At 53.3% G+C, this 18,306-nt stretch overlaps 1 protein-coding gene across 1 annotated transcript in view; it reads right to left on the bottom strand.

Annotated features, from left to right (window-relative positions):
• Positions 1 to 4,041: 4,041 nt before the first annotated feature.
• Positions 4,042 to 18,306, bottom strand: part of FRMPD3 (FERM and PDZ domain containing 3) — a 29,123-nt gene continuing 14,858 nt past the window's right edge. The window contains exons 13-16 of the mRNA XM_062584574.1: positions 15,593 to 15,737; positions 9,717 to 10,538; positions 6,071 to 8,927; positions 4,042 to 4,990 (exon numbers count right to left, since the gene is read on the bottom strand). Coding sequence (XP_062440558.1) covers positions 4,987 to 4,990; positions 6,071 to 8,927; positions 9,717 to 10,538; positions 15,593 to 15,737 — 3,828 coding nt within the window. The 3' untranslated portion in view covers positions 4,042 to 4,986. The remainder of the gene's footprint in view (positions 4,991 to 6,070; positions 8,928 to 9,716; positions 10,539 to 15,592; positions 15,738 to 18,306) is intronic.

Raw genomic sequence — 18,306 nt, 5'->3', positions numbered from 1 at the left:
CTTATGATAAGGTCCTTTTCCAGTTTACAACAATTTTTTTTTTCAAACGATAGTGAGCGTTATTTGCAAATTTGGATGTCTTGTAACGGCTGTTTGTTCTGTACGTATTTTCCAATGATTAAAGCTATATGCTCTAAAAATAACTTCAAGGCCTCTCCTCCCCACCAAACACAGACTTACAGCAGGTTTGTTACTGCTATTACAGTCTGAAGAATTTGGGGGGGGGGTGGATAACTTATTGCCAGTCTCTGAAATATTTGTTTCTCTTTCTGAATCATTTGCTTTGGTCTTAGTTTAAATTCTAGTTTTGCTCTTGATGCAGAAGTGGTCTCTTCTGTGTCTATGTTCCAACCTGAGACGGTCACTGCTGCCCCTTCCCAACCTACCCATCCGCCGGACTGAGAATCTGAGGGTGAAGGCGGCAGAAAGTATACTAAAATGTGCAAGTTCATGTACAGGCTCTGTCTCAGAGCGTCCCTTGCACCGGATTTGTGAAGTAGCATTTCTGTCTGTTTTCTCCTGGGATCACAGAAACGGAATTTGCAGGAGTGAAAAATTTAACAGCAGATAAAATTAGGTCCTGCAAGCCAGGGAAAGGCAAAGTTTCATGTGCAGCGTGAAAGACTTTTTTCCCCTCTTCTCAAGTTAGAGGTCAAATACCCTTTCAGGAGCCTCTGTGAATCAGCAGATATTGCCCTCCAGGAAGCCAGATGCTGCAGAGCTGCTGGTGGGTGAAACCTTTCCGTCCAAGGCGAGGTGCAAAGCTGCAGGAGCCGGGGCTGTGTGCGGTGGCTGCTCGCAGAGGCATCGCCCTGCTGCCTTAGCTGATGCTATGCAAATGCAATGCAGGACAAGTCTCCAGTACCCCTCAGCGCTTCCTTACCATAATGTCTTTGCTGGGTCAGACCCACACGTTGATTATAAGGACAAAAGTTCACCTACCGTAATGATTTGTTGCTATCATTAGTGAAGCTCTTATGGCAGGATAATCAGAGATTTTATTGAGGAAAAGCTTTTTATCAATATGCAACAACATCTTAGTTAAACACATCCAAAAAGCTTGCTCATGATCTTCCCCAGTAATTGCTTGCCTGTTGACAACTTGCATTTCCATTTACCATATGAGTAGGGTCAAGGAGAATCAGCTCTGAAGATGTTTATCAGGTTCTCCTTGCTTTGGATGAAGGGAGAGACTGCCTGGTTAAAACCATTGGCCTGTTATCCAGGTTGTCTATCAAAGCATGCTCAGGAAAATGAGTACAGATTAACTACAGATTAGCTGTGAAACGGGATTGAAGTATCTTAAGTCTGGTGTGGACGTTCAGAAGGAAAGCGTCTCACTCAGTTTGGCTTGTCTCATTTTGAAAGTCAAATGGGATAAATTGCATTACGTGCTTCCAGTCTAAGAAATTCAATTTAATTGTCCCAAGTTTTGTCATGAGGGCAAGCACTGGTTAATTTTGGTACTGGAAAGAATTAGCTCATAGTTTGAGCTGCTCTGTTCTTTCACGTTTTGGGAATTAAGAAATAAATTAATGCCCAACCAAGGACATTCATGTACCTGAAAGTACATGAATGACAAACCTCCTTTTTTATTTATCTGATTCTGTGGAGGTTCATTTAACCAGAAATGCCTTTGTGTTTCATGGCCTGAGAATATTTTTTCCAGGAAGTTTTAAGCAGCACATTAACTCTATCAAATTGCAGAGTGATGTCAAGACAAGTAGCTTTTTTGGTCTCTTGGCACATTCCTACATACAATTGCCACTCAATTACCGCCAGTCACTTAATCAAGGACCTATTTTCATGCAGAAAGTGTGTTGCTGAGAGCGTTTTTCTCTCTGTTTGCCTTGTGACGGCAGTGGCTGGTGGCAGACCATCCCGTTAATGAGTGGCAGTTGATATGAATAGCACAACTGCTTTGCCCTTTAGATGCATGAATTCACAGCGCTGACTGCATTTGCCTTCGTGGCCTAGGGCCTCGCTCCAGTCTTATGACCTTCTGGATTTTACCCCACTTTCCAGTACTCAGATTTTACCCCACTTTCCAGTACTCACATAACAGATTTGAAACCTGAGGGTTTTATGTGGCTGCAGGTGAAACACGAGCCACGAGTCCTGGAAGCATTTTTAGTGGCTGCTTGTTTTCTGTTGTTTCTGCCTCTACCATTTTTTCATGAGGATTATTTTTAGATAAATCCCGCTCTCTTCTACTATTGAAACCACTAGGATCAAATGAGAAATGCCTTGCTTCCAAAGCTTTGTTGAGACCATTACAACACCCCATTCTTTCCTTTGAAGAGAAAAGTCACTTAATCATAGGTCTGCCATTGGTTTCGGGTCGGTGCTCTTTAGGAATGAAGCTCACCCATGTGCGGCTCAGCCACAGCGGTGTAAATGCTAACACAGTTCCTTACACTGGATGTAACCAAGCCAGAGTGTGTCCACCACCGTTTTTCAGGAAGAAGACTAAACTGTGGGAAATAAATGGTATTTTCAAGTCTCCTTTAGAAACGGAGGTGAGAATTAAAAGCACGTGAGTGCTGCTGTTCTGCAGAGCCTGTTTTAAAGTGCGAGGATGGAGTCCAGGCACTCCAGCAAGGGGTGAATATTGTTTGCTGAAGTCTTTTGCTTAATCACACTAGATTCCTGAGCATTTCCAAGGCGCTTTTCAGGAGTGGGGTGTTGCAGAGCCTTACAGCGCTCTGCACCGTGTGCTTAGGCCCTCTGCAAGTCCACGGGGCGTTCATCTGATCTGTGTCCCCGATGCTCAGCGTGTGAATTAGGTAGCCTTCGGAAACCACCTGCCCATCACGCGTGCTGTGTTCTCACGGACACGGGTGGGATATCTGAGTAAGCTGGGCTACCTATCTTTCCCCGCCGACTTTTCACTCGTGCAGCTGGAAGCTGCGGGTATCGCTGCCAGCTCCACCACGTCTGCCCACGCGAGGGATTCGTGAGGGTGTTTGACTCGGGCATCTGTTGTGTTTTAAAGGGACTAAAACACAACCGTGTTTTAGTCGTGGGGCTTGCTGCAAGCCTCAGTGGGTCTCGGCCGTTCAGCTCGCCCCTCTGCCGGCTGCAAAGTCCGCGTCGGGTTGCCAGGACCTTAGAGAGCGGGGGCCAGCCGGTCACGTGGAAAATTTTGCTTGGATTATTTCCTTCAATAAACCTGACAAGCGCCTAACAGAGAGGCCACAGGACAGCACCAAAAAGGATTAGTTCAATAATAATAATAATAACAGCAAGGATTAATCCTTGATACATGCTAGTATAGCTCCTCCTTTCAAACAGGGGCATTTGACTGTCTGTGGAGCAGTATTACCACTGCTCTGCAAATAATAACAGTGTATTACAAGGAAATAATTCCTTCTGTCAGGATGCTGATTGCCCACTAGATGGTACTAAAAGAGCTCACAAAAAAACTCTGAAATTGTTCATTAAACTGCCTGCTGTCAATAGTATTTCCAGGATCTGTATGTCGGTAAAAAAAAAAAAATGGCTTTTCCATTTTTTTGATCCATACCCAGCCTTATAAATAGGTATTTCGTCCCCTTCGATGTCAGGCATCATTAGTTATTTCAGCTTGGGAAATGGTGCGATGCAGATTAAAATAACCAGCCTAGAGGCACAGCGAAAGCGCGAGTCTAGACTGTGGCTGTCTCCGCTCCAAACACATTCAACCCCCATACAGAAAACGGCCCCGTTCCTGTGATTTTCGTGTTGCGTCGCTGTCAGAGTCGGCTGTCATCGTTCCCGGAGGCTTTGAGGTGTATGGAGGCCAGGCACTGATGCTTTTCTCTCTGATAAATAGGGATTTCACTGTGCCAGGCAAAACATGTCCCCAGAGGAAATGGGATATTGGAAATGTCACCTGTGGCTAGAAAACAATTTGCGTTTTGTTCGTACGCCCTTCGCCAGGCTTACAGGCTTCCCAGAAAAGAGGAGGGAGGCAGAGTCCTGCCGTCCCCGGTCCCTCCTCTTCCTCTGCAAAGTTCTTCCAAAAAAAAAAAAAAAAAAAAAAAAGACACAAAGTGCTAGTTTGGATATTAAGATTAATATATTTAATCTTTCTTGTTTGTAAAACAAGACATAAATTTGTGTATATATATATATAATTTATATATTTTTATTTATATATACTATATACAGGCAATAAAAAAATTTTCCTCTGTATTAGACTGAGAGAGTTATGGAGGAATGATACAGGCATAACGGGGAGCTCAAGGAAACTCATAGTTTCTTAATAGATAATTCACAGGAAAAGAAAAACACAGCTCCCTGTCGGCCTTCAGCACTATAACAGGCTTTGCCCACCATGGACTGAAATCCGAATTGGCTCTTCCAGTGTATATTTGCTACATGGTTCTTGAAAGCAGGAGGTGAGAGGATGCTCTGTCCACATAGCAAGATCCTCTCCGCCTCGCTGACAGCAACGGCCAAAGTCCGGGACAGCCACGGGCCAGGGTATGTTATTGCACTCAGTAGAGGATGCGCATGTTAAAAGCACATTGTGCATTTCCATAACTCTTATGGAAGAACAAGAGATTTCAAATGTGCGTATTTTATAAAAAATAATAGAGATGGGAGGTGACTGATCGTACGGAGATCCCTGATCAGCTCCTTGCGCTCAACCAGCAACGGGGCAAGCCGGCAGAGCGTGACATCTTTTCTCTTCTTTTTTTTTTGGATATCTGGCCCCCTAAGGTGAATGCCGTGATCTCCCTTTTGGATATGGGTGCGCTGGGGAGCGACACAAGAGATCCCCGCGCGGCCTGTTCTCCCCAGGTGTGGATGAAGTGCAGTGAGTGGCACAGTAAGGGCTGAATGCGTAATCTTGCATTTGCTCCTCGCTCTGTTTTGGAGGGTGGGTAAGTGCTCTGAAGCACCAGTTAAGGCGGTCTGATTCGTTAGGTCGAGAAGCTACACTGGGAGGAGGAGGGAACCTCAGGGTATGACGAAAAGCAATTAGGAGTCATTTTACATTCATCTGGAAGTAAAAAAAAAAAAAAAAAAAGCCAAATAAACATCCATCACATGGTACTAGATAACACTTCTCACGGCAGTCAGTCCAGCAGAGACGGAAGGAGGCTCCCAGCCCCTGGCAGGGAGGGCAGCTCCTTCGGGAGAGGGCAGGCAGCACTGCTCGGCTCAGGAGGAAGCCGTGGTTCACCGACAAGGCTGAGCTGGGGTTCCCCTCTAACGGGCATTGCAAAAGGGAACAGGACGGCGTTGGGCTGAGCCTCTGAGGCACGGACCTACCGCTGGAGACTGATGCGGCAGAGGTCTCCAGCTTGGGGCTTGCAATGATCACCGAGCAATCAGGGTCCCTGCAGACTCTCTAACCGGGATACAGCCATGCAGCAGGGGAAGGGGAAAGGCCCCCTCCTCGGACACGGTAAGCCGGTGCCTTGGCTGTGGTAACAGAGCCTGCTAGGAGTCTGTGTCGGGATCACGGCATCCTCCCCAGGCTAGGACCACTCCCCAAGCCCTGGCCCAGCAGCAAGCACTCACCCCTCAGAGATCCCCTCTGCTGCTAACTATGTTGCATTTGTGGGCCAGGGAGACCATGGAGGCAGAAGAGCTTTTTACGTGGCAAGACACTGGTTTGGCTCCGAACTAGACCACTGCCCAAGGGAAGCCAGGAGATCTCAGCTCAGTTCCTGCCAACTCACTGGCCCGGCACACTTGGACAACGGGAGACAGTGTCAGGTCTTTGCACGAGGGAGGCCCAGAACCGCACGAAACCAAACTAGCATGGAGACGGGGTGACTGTGCCTCCCAAGTAAGGTCACTGAGAAGCCAGCATGGGAGACCAAGCAGAACAGGCTGCTTGAAGCCCCCAGACAAGCTGGTGGGACAGCTTGCTACAGGGCCTGAATTTATCCTTCAAAAACTTCACCAATATAACCATTCATTCTGTAGAGAAATAAAAGAATGTCCTGGCCATTGGAAACCCCCGTAGATGTGGGCCTTCCAGACACTCATCCTCATCAGACCTACATGATATGAGAACCACCGACACACGGCTTGGCACACACTGGCTTGTTGTTTTTTGTAGCTGACTTACTTATTGATCAGTGTCTTCAGGGAGCGTGTGAGCGTGCTCATAACAGTGGCGACCGTGGCTGACTGGCGAGCTAGCTGCTCCACCGTCTGCTGATGGCTCAGCGTTCTAGCCGTGGACTCTTCTGCCGCCCGCAGGAGGAAGGTGTAGTTTCTCACCACTTCCTCCACCTTGGTCAGCAGCTCTTGGCGCTGGGACTCCGAGCGCACGATGTACACCAGCCTCACAAATGTCTCAATGAGGCTGCTTAGCACCTGGAAGCTGCTTGTGATGGCAGAGAGCATATGAGTAGGACTCTTGTCAACAGCTGCCACGCGGCGGCAGGATGCCCGGAACTCCTTGAACTTGAGGGCGAGTTCTTGCTTGTATTCAGCCAGCTGGGAGATATAAGGTTTGCAGTCCCGGACCTCAGGGCTCACCACACACTGCCTTAGGATACTCAGGAGCTCATTGGTGTCCAGCTGCACTTGCAGAAACCCATCTGGCAAGCTGTAGGCATGGCCTCGAAGGGTGTTGATTTTTGCCAGGCTCCCTTCAAAAGTGGAGGTCCTTAAATCTATTTCCTGGGTTTGACTACCATTGGGACTGCTGCAGGCTGTTGCATCTAGAACCTGAAGGGTCCTGCTCATGACTGGGACCATCTGATTGTCCAGCTTCATTCCTGGGAGTATCTGCATGGGAATGGAATAGGACAGCTCATCCTTCTCACTCCCGTCATCCGCAACATCACATTTTCTGTAGTAGAAGCAGTACCGGATAGAGCAACACTTCTCATCCTCCATATCTTCATCTCGCAGCTCAGCAGGACTTGGATACATATCCTCCTGGACAGAGAATAATGCTGAACCTTTCTGGTTCTTTTTCTCCTGTGCTATTTGGACGTAAGATGGATCAGCCACTCCAGAGGCTTCCTGCATTTTGCTTTTCAGAACAGAGCCATAGGTGCTGGGCTCAGGCTCTTTCTGGAGGCCTTTCTGCTTTACGGTATAGATGTTCTGGTAGATGTCAGAGGAGAGGGATGTCCTATCAGTTTTATCTATTTCACTGACACTGTAGCGACGCAAGAGCTTCTTGTAGTGTGGTGCACCCATGCATTCCCCCCGGGAAGTGCACGTGGTCAAACATGACACGCTGTTCTCTGGATCTGACCGGTAATCTCTGGACTCTAAACTTGTAGATCGTATCCGCTTGCCCTTGGAAGGGCTGCTCATGCTTGTCAACCGAATTGTTTCTGCCTGCTTCTGGTCATCAGTAGCTTTCTCTCTCTCTCGCCTCTCCAGTTCTGGCCTCACCAGCTGGTTAGGCGGTGGCCTCACCCCCCTGCAAATCCGTTTGCAGTCACAGCTGCGTCTTTGCTCCCTGGACATACCTGGGACTTTTTGCACAGGACTGCTCCTTAGCTGGCAGCTGCAGCGCCCAGGGGCAGGAGGATGCAGATACTCCTGAGGTGGGAGGTCACCTTTACCCTTTGGCTTGAGCAGCTCTTCAAGGAATTCCAGCTCATATTGCTTCACCTTCTGCAGCTGCGCCTGCCGCTCATCAGTCTCTTTCTTCAGCCGTGTAGGAAACGTTGCAGAGAACAGGTTCCTCAACCTGAAGGGAGCTTTTGGAGCTTTGGCTTTAGCTGGGACATCAACATCTTGCTGTGTCACCTCCAGGACTTTTTCTACTTTTTTGGAAGGCACAGTGCTGATCTGCAGGCTCTCAGGCCTGGGCACCAGCTGGATTGGCCCCTTGGGATCCTCACTGGTGCTCCGGAAAGTGCTACCGAGTGATGGAGAGTGAAGACTACCACTCTCAACTTTTAAACTTTTGGCTGAATTTTCCTGTTGCATTTTCTCTCCTAGGTTTGAAGGAGCCATATGTCTCTGAAAGACAAGGTTTGTGGCTTCTGCTTCTGCCTTCTGACCTGGCTCTCCACTCGGACATTTTCCTAGGGGATCTCTACTCACTTTTTGCTGGTAGCTTTTAGAGGGAAAAGTCTTACTAAGCATCATTTCCTCATCTGCCAAGGCAAGGTGGGAAGTGTCAGCCCTACTGCCAGGAGCTTCTTTTGGACTTGCAGAAACTTCACTATGCTGCTGCTGCAAGAGCTGCTGCTGCTGGCAGTTGCATAATGTGTCTTCAGTTTGTTGACCTCCTTTAAGTTTCAAGGGCTTGCTGCTGGATGATGCAAAGCTGCTGGTCCCATCGATGTTCTTGTCTTCTTTTGGAGCTGCTACCACTTGGGAAACTGAACCTTTCACATTTGCCACTTGCTGCAGAGCAGCTGTAACGAGGACTGGGGTTACACCACTTTTCTGATCCAAGAGGAGCCTGGTGCTCAGCCGGACATCTTTGGGAATTGTCTCTCGCAAATCCTGTGCCTGCTCTCCACTCAAGGCTGCTGTGGAGTGCAGAGATACTTCAAAGGCAGCTTTTGCATGGCCAGCACCTTTGCATTCAGAAGGTGGCACTGGAGCCCCGCTGTTCTGCTCATGGAGCTGGGGGGACAGCACTGGCTGGACAGCTGAGCTGTAGCTCCGCTCAACATGCTGCTGCTCCTGTTTGCTCTTGCAATTGTTAAGAGTGGGGCTTTGGTGAGAGAAATCTGGCTTCAGCGAAGGGCTTGGCTCCTGCTGGCTGAGGGCGTAGGGCGAGGTGAGAACAGCTTGGGCAGCACAGCTCTGGATTCGGAAAGGCAAGTCCTTTCTTGCCAGGAGGTTTTCTTTGTTGATGTGCTGTGCAAGGAAGTAGGCTGCATTCTGATGCTGCTTCATAGCAGAGACCATCTCTGAGACATCAGTTAGCTCCGAAGAGTTGGTTTCGTGGCCAGAATCCAAAGATGACTCAGGAGTGATGGCAGCCAGGACAATAAGACCTGGGGAGGGACACAAAGAAAAACCCACACCAATGCTATGTTCACGTCGAATCGCTGTGTGGAGGAGAGAGGAACTCCACGCGGGAGGAGGGACCCAGGAATGCCGAACACAGCATCACGGCAGAGGAACTGCAGTGACTTCCTCCCACTAAGACTTAGCGTGTTCAAGAGAGATCATTTGTCAGCACTGAGCTGGCTTACTAGCTTAATTCAGCAAGAGCTCTTGGCCCAGAAGAAGGTCCTGGGAAAGGTTCCAGGGTTAGGAATAGCTACAGGGAGTTGTCTGGAGCAAAAAGGAAAATCTGGCAACAGCTGCTCTGCCACAGTGAGTAGGCAACCAGAGGAGGGCATCATGGGGCTGTGCAGCCAGCAGGCTGGTCTCAGAGAAACCCATCAGAGAGCAAGTTTGCTCTGTGAAGGTTTCACACGCTGGGATGAACCTGAGAAGACCAAAGGCCAAACATAACAACTGGTGGGGTCACAGAGAAGAACTTATGCTCATAGTGCTGATTTGTTAGTGCCATGGCATGTGGACTGCTGCAGATATGGGATAACCAAAAGACTCCTTCAGCCACCATTAGGAAGAGGAGGAGTCCCGTCTCTGGTTCTTAGAAATCTAAGCAACAGTTTGGCTGCTCCTGCTGGACCCTGTTGCCACAACTTAGTTTTCATTAGAAACTGCCCCACAATCACTTATGGGGAGGGTTGAGAAGACAGGGAGGAGAATAAAGCAGAAGATATTCTACAGAAAGGCTACCGGGATAAAGAAAGACACAAGGACTCAAATACCTGCTGTCTGCTGTGGTGGGGGATGTGGACAATCCTCTGAAGCAGCCAGGGCTTCCAGAGCCTGCAGGGTGGACACCAGAGCATCATCCAGCTCCTGGGCATGATCTCGGACTGTCCGTGTTTGCACACTGTCTATCAGCGTCACGGGGATCTCATCATACAGGAGGCCACAGAGGTGCCGGCCCTGCTCCTGGCTCTGGGCAGCCGCCCGGCGCTTGGGGTCATCCTCGTCCGAGCTGTTGTCTCGGAAGCCAGGAGGGGGGGCAGCGATGGCAGGGAGCAGGGAGGTCGTCTCATCTTCTTCTTCATCGCTCCCAGGAGGGGGAAGGGACATCAAGTCCACCATGTTGTCATGGGCGCTGCCAGGCTTGCTGCCCTTCCGCGAGGCCAGCCGGCTCTTGATTTTGGCTTTGCAGGAATCACAGTAAAATTGTGAGGCATCGCTCCTCAAGTGGGTGTCGATGGTGTGGGCCCTGGCCCTACCTGCACGGTGGTCTCGGTCAAGGCCATCCGGGTTGTACTCGTTTGCAACACCATCATAGCCTTGGCCAGAGCTTTTGGAGGTGGGGTCAGATTTGGTCCTGGGACGAGTTTCCTCAAAAAATATTAGGTTCTCATTGATATCTGTCCTGCTCTCTCTCTCCTTCCTCTGCTCTCGCATGTGCAGGTAACAAAAGCTGACGAGCTCCGAGTCCGAAGCCCTGGCAGTCCGAGCCCTGGCTTCTCCGGGGCTGGAGGCAGTGCCACCCACGAGCCCGCTCTCTTTCTTCCCCGCGTGCCCCGCTGCGGCGGGCCGGTGCAGGTTGTGTGCGCTGATGTAATCTAAACCAAAATCACAATCGCAACATTAGCAGCAGCACCCGGGAGAAGGGGAAGGGGATGGGAAACCCAGGGCCAGCCCTGGGGAAGTGTTCACGTGCTCTCTGCCCTGCAGCCCTTGGGGTCACGGAGGTGTGCTCCTGCGCCCTGGTCCACCTTGCCCCGGGGGCTGCCCCTGTGGCGTGCCCTGGCCACCTGGCTGGCTGCTTTTCCCAAAATGTATCTCCTACCTAGATATCGTCTTCTGCAAACTGCTGGGCCTGTCTGCCACTAATGAATGCAAGAGTAAGAGTCCAGTGTGAGGAAATCATGAATCAAAAGGGATTTCATGAGTCCTGCCTATACCGCTGCTCTGAGGCAGGAACACTGTAAGTAAAACATCCCTCATGAACATGCCTGATGGAGGAAAGCACCTTGGTGTGTGTGTGCATGTGTGTGCGTGTGTGTGTGCGCGTGTGTGTGGATACCACCCATTTACATCTCATTATCACCACGACCAGGAGGGGGTTGTTGACAAGGGAGTTTCTGGCTCTGAGCCCTCAACTCTTCCCTGCAAGAAGGAGAAAAGGGAAGAGCTGAAGGAAGTGGAGGGGAGACATAAAGAGATGGATTTGGTGGATGTGGAAGATGTCCCTGCTAGAAAGAACCGGAAGACCATGAAGTGAAAATCTCTCGGAGGCTGCTTGTAGCCTGGAGTCCGAACTCCACTCGGGCTGAGCTGAGCTCGTGCTGTGAGGCCCCAGAATTGCTCCTTGCTCTGCAGCTGCAAGTAAAGCCCGTGCAGCGTGGAAGAAGTGGACGTGCCTTTTCCTCTAAATCAGTAAAGTCTGGATTCTCATCAACGAAGAGCTGTTGTAAGTATTTTAGCGAGGCCCTTCGGTGCGGCTGGGGCATAGCGATGGCCGAGTCCAGAAGAGCCTGCAGGCAGCGGCCATCCAAAGGGCGGTTCGAAAGGATTTAGGAAGCAGCTGAACTTCAGCTAGCAAAAGCCCCGTGCATGCTGACCAGGACCTGCTCTCACAAGCTCCAGTGAAGGAGCAGGCCACCTCCTTACGGGGTTTGTTCCTGTGTCTCCAGAATGATACATGATATATAAAATTTGTATGATTTAAACTCTAAAGTTTGATATTATGACATTTATAATGAAGTACAGGCCCTAAAGCTTTGGGTTTTTTGCTTGTTTGTTTTTTTTTTTTTTTTTTTGCTACGAATAAGATCAGTGACACCCTGGGCCTGCAGAACAGTTGATCACTGTCCTTTTACAAACCACTTTACACATCAGAAGGATTGCCTTGGTCCTCCCTCTGCACCTCCTCACCCTCCTCTTTCCTCAGCTAATGACACCAAATTCCTTGAACCTTTCCTGATCTGTGTGGTTCCTGAATGCCTCCGCTTTCTCGCTGCTCTGTGCTGGTCTCCCTCCATGTTGGCTACCTGCATAAATGTCTAATTCCTCAATAAATGTCTCATTTCTGAGCTGCGTAGTAGCAGCAGAAGGAGGGCGCAAGATCCCAGCAGCCTCGCTTGGAGGCCGAGCGCCGGGGACCTGGGGCAGGACCAGCCACCAGGTACGGGAAATGACGGGAAGCGGCGGCGGCTCCGATGAGCCACCGGCAGCACTCGGAGGGCAGCAGAAGCAGCACGCCCTGCGTGCACGGGCGCGGACCCTCGGCTCAGCCTGCCAGGTTCTCGGTTACGTGGCGAGCAGGAACGGCCACGATCGTTTCTGCAGAGCGTCGGCCAGCCCGAGCCATTTTACTCAGCCGTTCCTGCATCGAGCCCAGCAGAACGCTGCCACCCAACATGCTGTACTGTCTTCCAGGGGGACGTCCAGTTTAGCTGGACTGACTTTAAGCGACCGACACTCCCCCCCCCCCACCCTGCTCGGGTGCTCCCACGACTGCCTCCCTCGCTGCTGAAGCTCGGGGCGTTATTTCTGCCCGTGGCTGACAGCCATTGGATCGGGCTCGCTCAGAAGCAGCCCTCGTCTGCTGCTGCTGTGCGTCTCCCCTGCAGCAGCCTCCTCCCGCTCCCTCTCCCCGCGCAAGGCAGGCAGCTGAGACGCTGCTCCGACTCCCGGCCGGCGGTCCAGCCCTCGGCACGGGCGTCCGTCTGCGTTACGAGTTGAATCGCGCAGCTGTGCTGCGAGCGGGTGCCAGGGGGATGCAGGCTCCATCTTACCAAGTACAAATTAAATCAAATAAATCCTAATTAAATTCATTAGCTCGACAAATTGGACAATTTGTCTCCCAAAACACACATTTGCGCTGCACTGTTCATCACCTGCAATGTGAAAAATCCCAATGAAAACAATACATCTCCCCTCAGTACATCTCTACGACAGCTCTGCGGCTGAACGCGGGGCTGCGGCGGCGGTGCCGGGAACGCGCCCGGCGGCGGGCGGCGGCGGGCCAGCCCTTCCCGTGTCCGCAGCCAGCCGGCCCTGGTCGGGATAAGAAGCCAAACCGTTCAGCCAAAGGAAAGGCTAGTCCGTGCGGAGCTGCAGCCTGCCAGAGCGCGCCTGGTTCGTGCTGCGGCCAAAAAACCGGGCTCTGCAACCCAGCTGCCCGTGCCGCTGCGCCCCGGGGGAGGACGTCCCGGCAAGGAGCCGAGGCAGCAACCCAGGGCACGGAGCCGCGTTGCTCGTGGCTTCTGCTAGCGGGAGAGGAGGGGGGCAGGAAGGTGCAATGCTTGCGCAGCTACAGCAGGGCATCGCCGTTCCCGCGGAGGGCGAGGATCTGGCATACTGCTCCACGGGGAAATGCGGGGGGATGGATTTAACTGACAGCATCAGGACAGAGCATGCATTTCTAAAAACGTCTGCAGTTTGGCAGGAGGTTTTAATGGGCCTCAGGGAAGACGGATGTGCTCCTCTCCCAGGCACAAAGCACAGGTCAGGGCTTGATTTTACATTTAAGATTTTGGCACAGCCTGTCTGCAGCCTGCAAAGTCAAAGCCTGGGCTAACTTGATTCATCCCAGCGGGGCTTTCCTATCATTCCTGCAGAGATGTGCTAATGATCGACAGTCCCCACTCGCTGTGATCTGCCTGGCTCTTGACAGCTCAGTCTGCAACTGTAGCGAGACCGAAACTGTGGGCAGACTTTGTTTTCTCAATACAAGCCAAATTCACTCCTCCTGAATGATGCCTGAGCAGCTGGGCTGAGTGTACGAGGTCTGCAGGGAAATTGCTTCATTGCGCTGGGCAGAGAGGTTTTTATCGTAGCCCTGAGGATAGAGCGGCCGTCCAGACAGGGGCCAGCTCTTTGATACGAAGTGCACGGGTCCGTGGTGGCATCGCAGTCCTTCCTGTGCTCAGACTTCCCATCACACTCAGTCCAGCCCCCAGGCAAAATGACACTGTGTTTTTGTGACTGTCAAGAAAAGGGCAGTATCTACTACCCCTTCTGACATCAGTTTGGACCACGCGTTATATCAAGAAGCAAAGTCTCACCGAGCAGAAGTCCTGGCTGTCATCGCTGTTGCTAGTTTGTGGAAAAGCACCTCCTGGACATGCTGAGGTGCCCCTGAGCCCCACGGTGGACACTCCTCCCAGATGCTTTCCCTTCCCTACTGCATGTGCACGGTGCAGGGGCTTTCCTGCCCGTCCCTGGGCCATGGAAGGCCCTTCCTCCCCACCTACCATGAAACACTAGCTCTTACACCAGTGTGGGCCAGCCTGGCCCCCTGGCACACCCCACCGGCCTCCAAACCCCTCCGAGCCTCTGGTCTCACGTGTCCTGGTAGCCCATCTCAGGCTGACCGTGACCCAGGGACGGGCTGCTCTGGTAATAGCCACTTCACTTGAAAACACCCCTCACTTACAGCAAAACGCGGCCGGCGGTATTTTTTAGGACATCCAGAGCAGAGGGCACCGTGACTGCTGTTAACAAGAGACGCAGGTGAAGAAACGGAAGGAAACGATGCTCATGTACTTACAGCAAGGGCACGCGCTCAGCTTGCTGCGATGCTCTCCTGACTCCTTCGAGGTCTGTCCTCCCGCACGTGCCACAGCCAGATCCAGCTGTGCTCCTCAGACCCCAGAGCCCTTCCTTCCCCCAAGGAACGTGCCAGCTCTTGGCTCTCCTCCCACCCCTCTGTTACACGCATCTTGAGGAGACAGCGTTGGCACGCTGCCAGCTAACCCGATGGCTTGTCACCGCTCTCTGGAGCTGCAGAGTCCCCCTGGCAGCCTGGGGACAACCTTCTCGGTGCAGCTGGCAACATACCACTCCCTGCACGCTGCAGCAGGGAGCCTCTCCAGTCCCTGAGACTACATTTCGAATTCACCTACACACACACACACACACACAAAAGTATTCGACACACGCAGCTGCACAGAATAACAGCAGGTAGCTCACGGTGCAGGTAGCTGCTGCGGCGGCCAGACAAGCCTTCTGCTCCCTGCATCGCGCTGGGCACCCGAAAAGCCGACACACCGGAGCCCCCCTCCCGACGTGGGAAATCAGGCACGCCTCCAGAGCCGCCTGCTCAGCTCCAACACCCGCGCTGAAGGTAACGGTGCCCCACGGCAGCAGGGGAGCACCCCCCGGCTGAGGGCACCCGCTCCCGGCGGCCTCAGGAGCCTGCGAGCTCCTGCAGAGTGCCGGATCCCGGCCAGCGAGCCCGTGCCGCGTCTCTGCAGGAACACGCAAGCTGTTCTGCGAGGACCCAGTGTTTCATTGGCAGCATTAGAGGACTTTGTAAATGGCAATGCCTGAATCTGCCGTACGAGCCACCAGAACAACACCCGCACTGCTCTACGCTTGCCAGGAGGCAGAAACAGCTTATTACTTTCTCGCAGCCAGTGACTTCTGGGCATTTAGGGACTTGCCCAAGCTCACACCACAAGCCAGAGCTTATCCAAAATGATGACCTGTCTCCCTGTTCCCTGCTTTCTGGTCAGGAGGAGGCCTGCAGGTTCCCCAAGAGGAACGGGAGCAGAGGGGAGATGCCAGAGTAACCCATCTCCTTCTCGACCACCACAGAGCCCCAGCAAAGGGAGGGAGGAGCCAGCCGGACAACGGGGTTGCACGGAAAGCAGAGGCTTAAACATACCTGCCTTGATAATCTGAGGAGGTGGCGGCTGGCTGGGAGGCCTCGAGAAGATCATCTTCTTGGAGTCCACCAAGAGACGGCAGTAGCCTGCAATCAGGCAGGCAAAGTTGGTTGCTTCAGGCCACTCCATCAGCAACACCAGTGGCTGGAAGGCAAGAGAGGCGAAGCGCGTGAGGGCTCAGCTGGCACAAGAGACGCCCTCCAAAGGGGCCATGCTTGGAGGCCCTGCACTGGTGTCACAACTGTTAGTGTCCGCAAGGGAAAAAACACAGATGTACGTCCTTACCCCAGAGCACTCAACAAATCACTGCGCATGACAAGGTGCCTCACTTCAGCCATAATTCCCTGCTGGCTTATTCCTCTGGGAGTGATTAAAGAGGTGCGAGCTGCCTTATGTTCCCTGCAGAGCACACGCATGTGCATGGCCAGGCCCCGATGCAACTGGCTCCTGGCAATTTGTCTGCATGTCAATGCCCCAAACCTACCTACAAGCACCAGAATTAACCCTGGGGCCATGGGGAGCTCAGGACGCTTGAGGAGTCCCCAGATCCCAGTCCTTTTCCACAGCAGGCGCCGCATCCCCCTTCCACAAACGTCTGCTTCCAGCGAGCTGCAGAAGGGGGACAAGACCACTGCGGCCCCCCAGGCACCACTCCGAGCCTGGTGGGTCTCCCTCAAAGCCAACCCTTTGGGAAAGCAGATCCATGCCTAGGAGCAGATGGTGTCTTCTGTTCTAGGAGAGCATCTCTTCTCCTGCTGAAAAAGGCCTTTGCTTAAAAGAGAGGAGAAAAGCAGATGCGAGCTAGGCGCCAGGTAGAGCCCCGCGGCGCAGGACAGCGGCAGACACGGAGACTCCCCAGCGCCGGCAGGAGGAGCGGAGCTGCGTCCCCGGCTCACCCCGCCGCCCCGCTCCCTGCTTCCGAGCCCCGGCGGGCGCCACGGGGGCGTCCGTCGCTCCCCACGGGGAAAGCCGCCGCTTCCGAGGAAGAGACCGGTGGTGCTGGCGGGTCTCTGCTCTTGCTGCGAATCCCAGCTTTTAAATGCAACAGTCAATCCGAGACCCAGGAGACCTTGTTTACCGCGTCCAGGGCAAAACAAGCCCCAATTAAAACCATTTAAGCCTGCACAGCGTGGAAGGCATTAAAGATATTTTTGTTTTCTTGTTTTATAGCCACAGGAGCTCCCTGCGCCCTTTGGCCAGTTCTGTGCTCGGCTCAGTAGCTGCTCTTCTGAGTCATCAAGCAAACCGGGCCCCGTCCTGGCAAGGGAAGCCCTGGCCTCGCCGCGAAGGAAGAGGGTTCGTCGTGCAGCCCGCGGGAGGCAGGAATACAGCGCTGAGCAGGGAGTGCCACCTCTCAGCCCAGCCTCAGTCTTGACACGGGTGATGAAGGGGAGCCACGTGTTCCCGCGCCGCCGTGTGAAGCCTTCTCCGAACGAGCGCCTTCGACCCGGGGCGCAGCCTTCCCGGGTTTGTTCAAGCCATCTGTTGAGTAAAGAGGCGTTCGCACATTTTCTTTCTCCCTCTGTTATGCAGCAAAGAGAGCTCGAGTGCCGACAACAAGAAACGAAGTGAGAGAGGAGACGGCTGGCAACGAGCCGCTGACGGATAATTAAATTAAGAGGCCGAGACCGGCGGCGACTCCCCTCTGCGAAGGCAAACGGGGGCAGGCCGTCGTGCCGGCCCCACGCGGCCGCGGGCACCGAGTCGGGGACGTCGCCCGGCGAGGCGCGGGCTCATCCTTCGGGATTCCCGATCGGCTCCCAGCGACCAGCTCGTCGCACGCCGCAGTTGACTCTCCTCGGCTCTGCCAGGGAGAGCCGTACGACGCGTACGACGGCGCGGGAGCGCTGCGAGAGGTCGCCTGCAGCTGTCCGGCAGGCAAACGCTGTGATTACAGACTAAACCACTCCGCTGGCCGCGCGCTGCCACCTTGACCCAATCGCTCAAGGTTTCTGCCCAAAGCGCGCCAAGACGCTGGGCGCGGGGCAGCGCCGCTCGGTGCCTCGGGGCAGGATTAGTCCAGGTCTACGGAGACACGGGACAGCAGAAGAAAAACTCTTTGTACAGCTAAACACATACTACCAGGCTGAAATTATTCATGTTTTGATCTTTCGCTCCTACTGTTTTCTGGAGTTTCAAGCCTTAATGAGAAAAGGTGACTTTTTTCACTTGAAGAGTTTCCTGCTTGCCAACCGGTCTAACTGGAAAGCGAAATGAGATACATTTATACCAGATACAAGAGACAAGTTTTACATTAGCTTACGAAGGACGTAGCGTTTCTCGCACCCGGGTCCATCGAGGCAGCAGTCGGTTCTTCGCTCGCGTGGGATACGTCGGCCCCCGCCTTCGAGCGTTACCAAGTCGGCTCCGCGACGCAGGGCGCGCGGGGGGCTCGGGCCGCCGCTCGAGCCCGCTCCCGCTCCCGCTCCGGCCGCCCGGGCTCCCCGGGGAGCCAAACACGGCCTCGGGGCGCGCCGCTTTCCCGCGCCGCTGCTCCGCGCCCCCCGCCGCCGCCTGCCTCGCCTCTGCTCTTGCTCCGTTGGGTTTTTCTCTAAACAAATCACTTTTGGCTTTGCGGGCTCGGGAAATCCCGTCCCGTCCGCACGCCGCCCGGCTCCCACGCTCCCTGTTTGCAGCCGCCGGGCCGCTGCTCCCGGCCCCGCAGGCCCTTACGTGCCTTAATCCCGCCGGAATAACCCCGCCGCGGGAATCA

The sequence above is a fragment of the Rhea pennata genome, chromosome 11 (genome assembly GCF_028389875.1).
Source record: "Rhea pennata isolate bPtePen1 chromosome 11, bPtePen1.pri, whole genome shotgun sequence".
Taxonomy (NCBI): domain Eukaryota; kingdom Metazoa; phylum Chordata; class Aves; order Rheiformes; family Rheidae; genus Rhea; species Rhea pennata.
The sequence above is the reverse complement of the archived record's forward strand: the minus strand, read 5'-3'. Positions and strand labels throughout refer to the sequence as shown.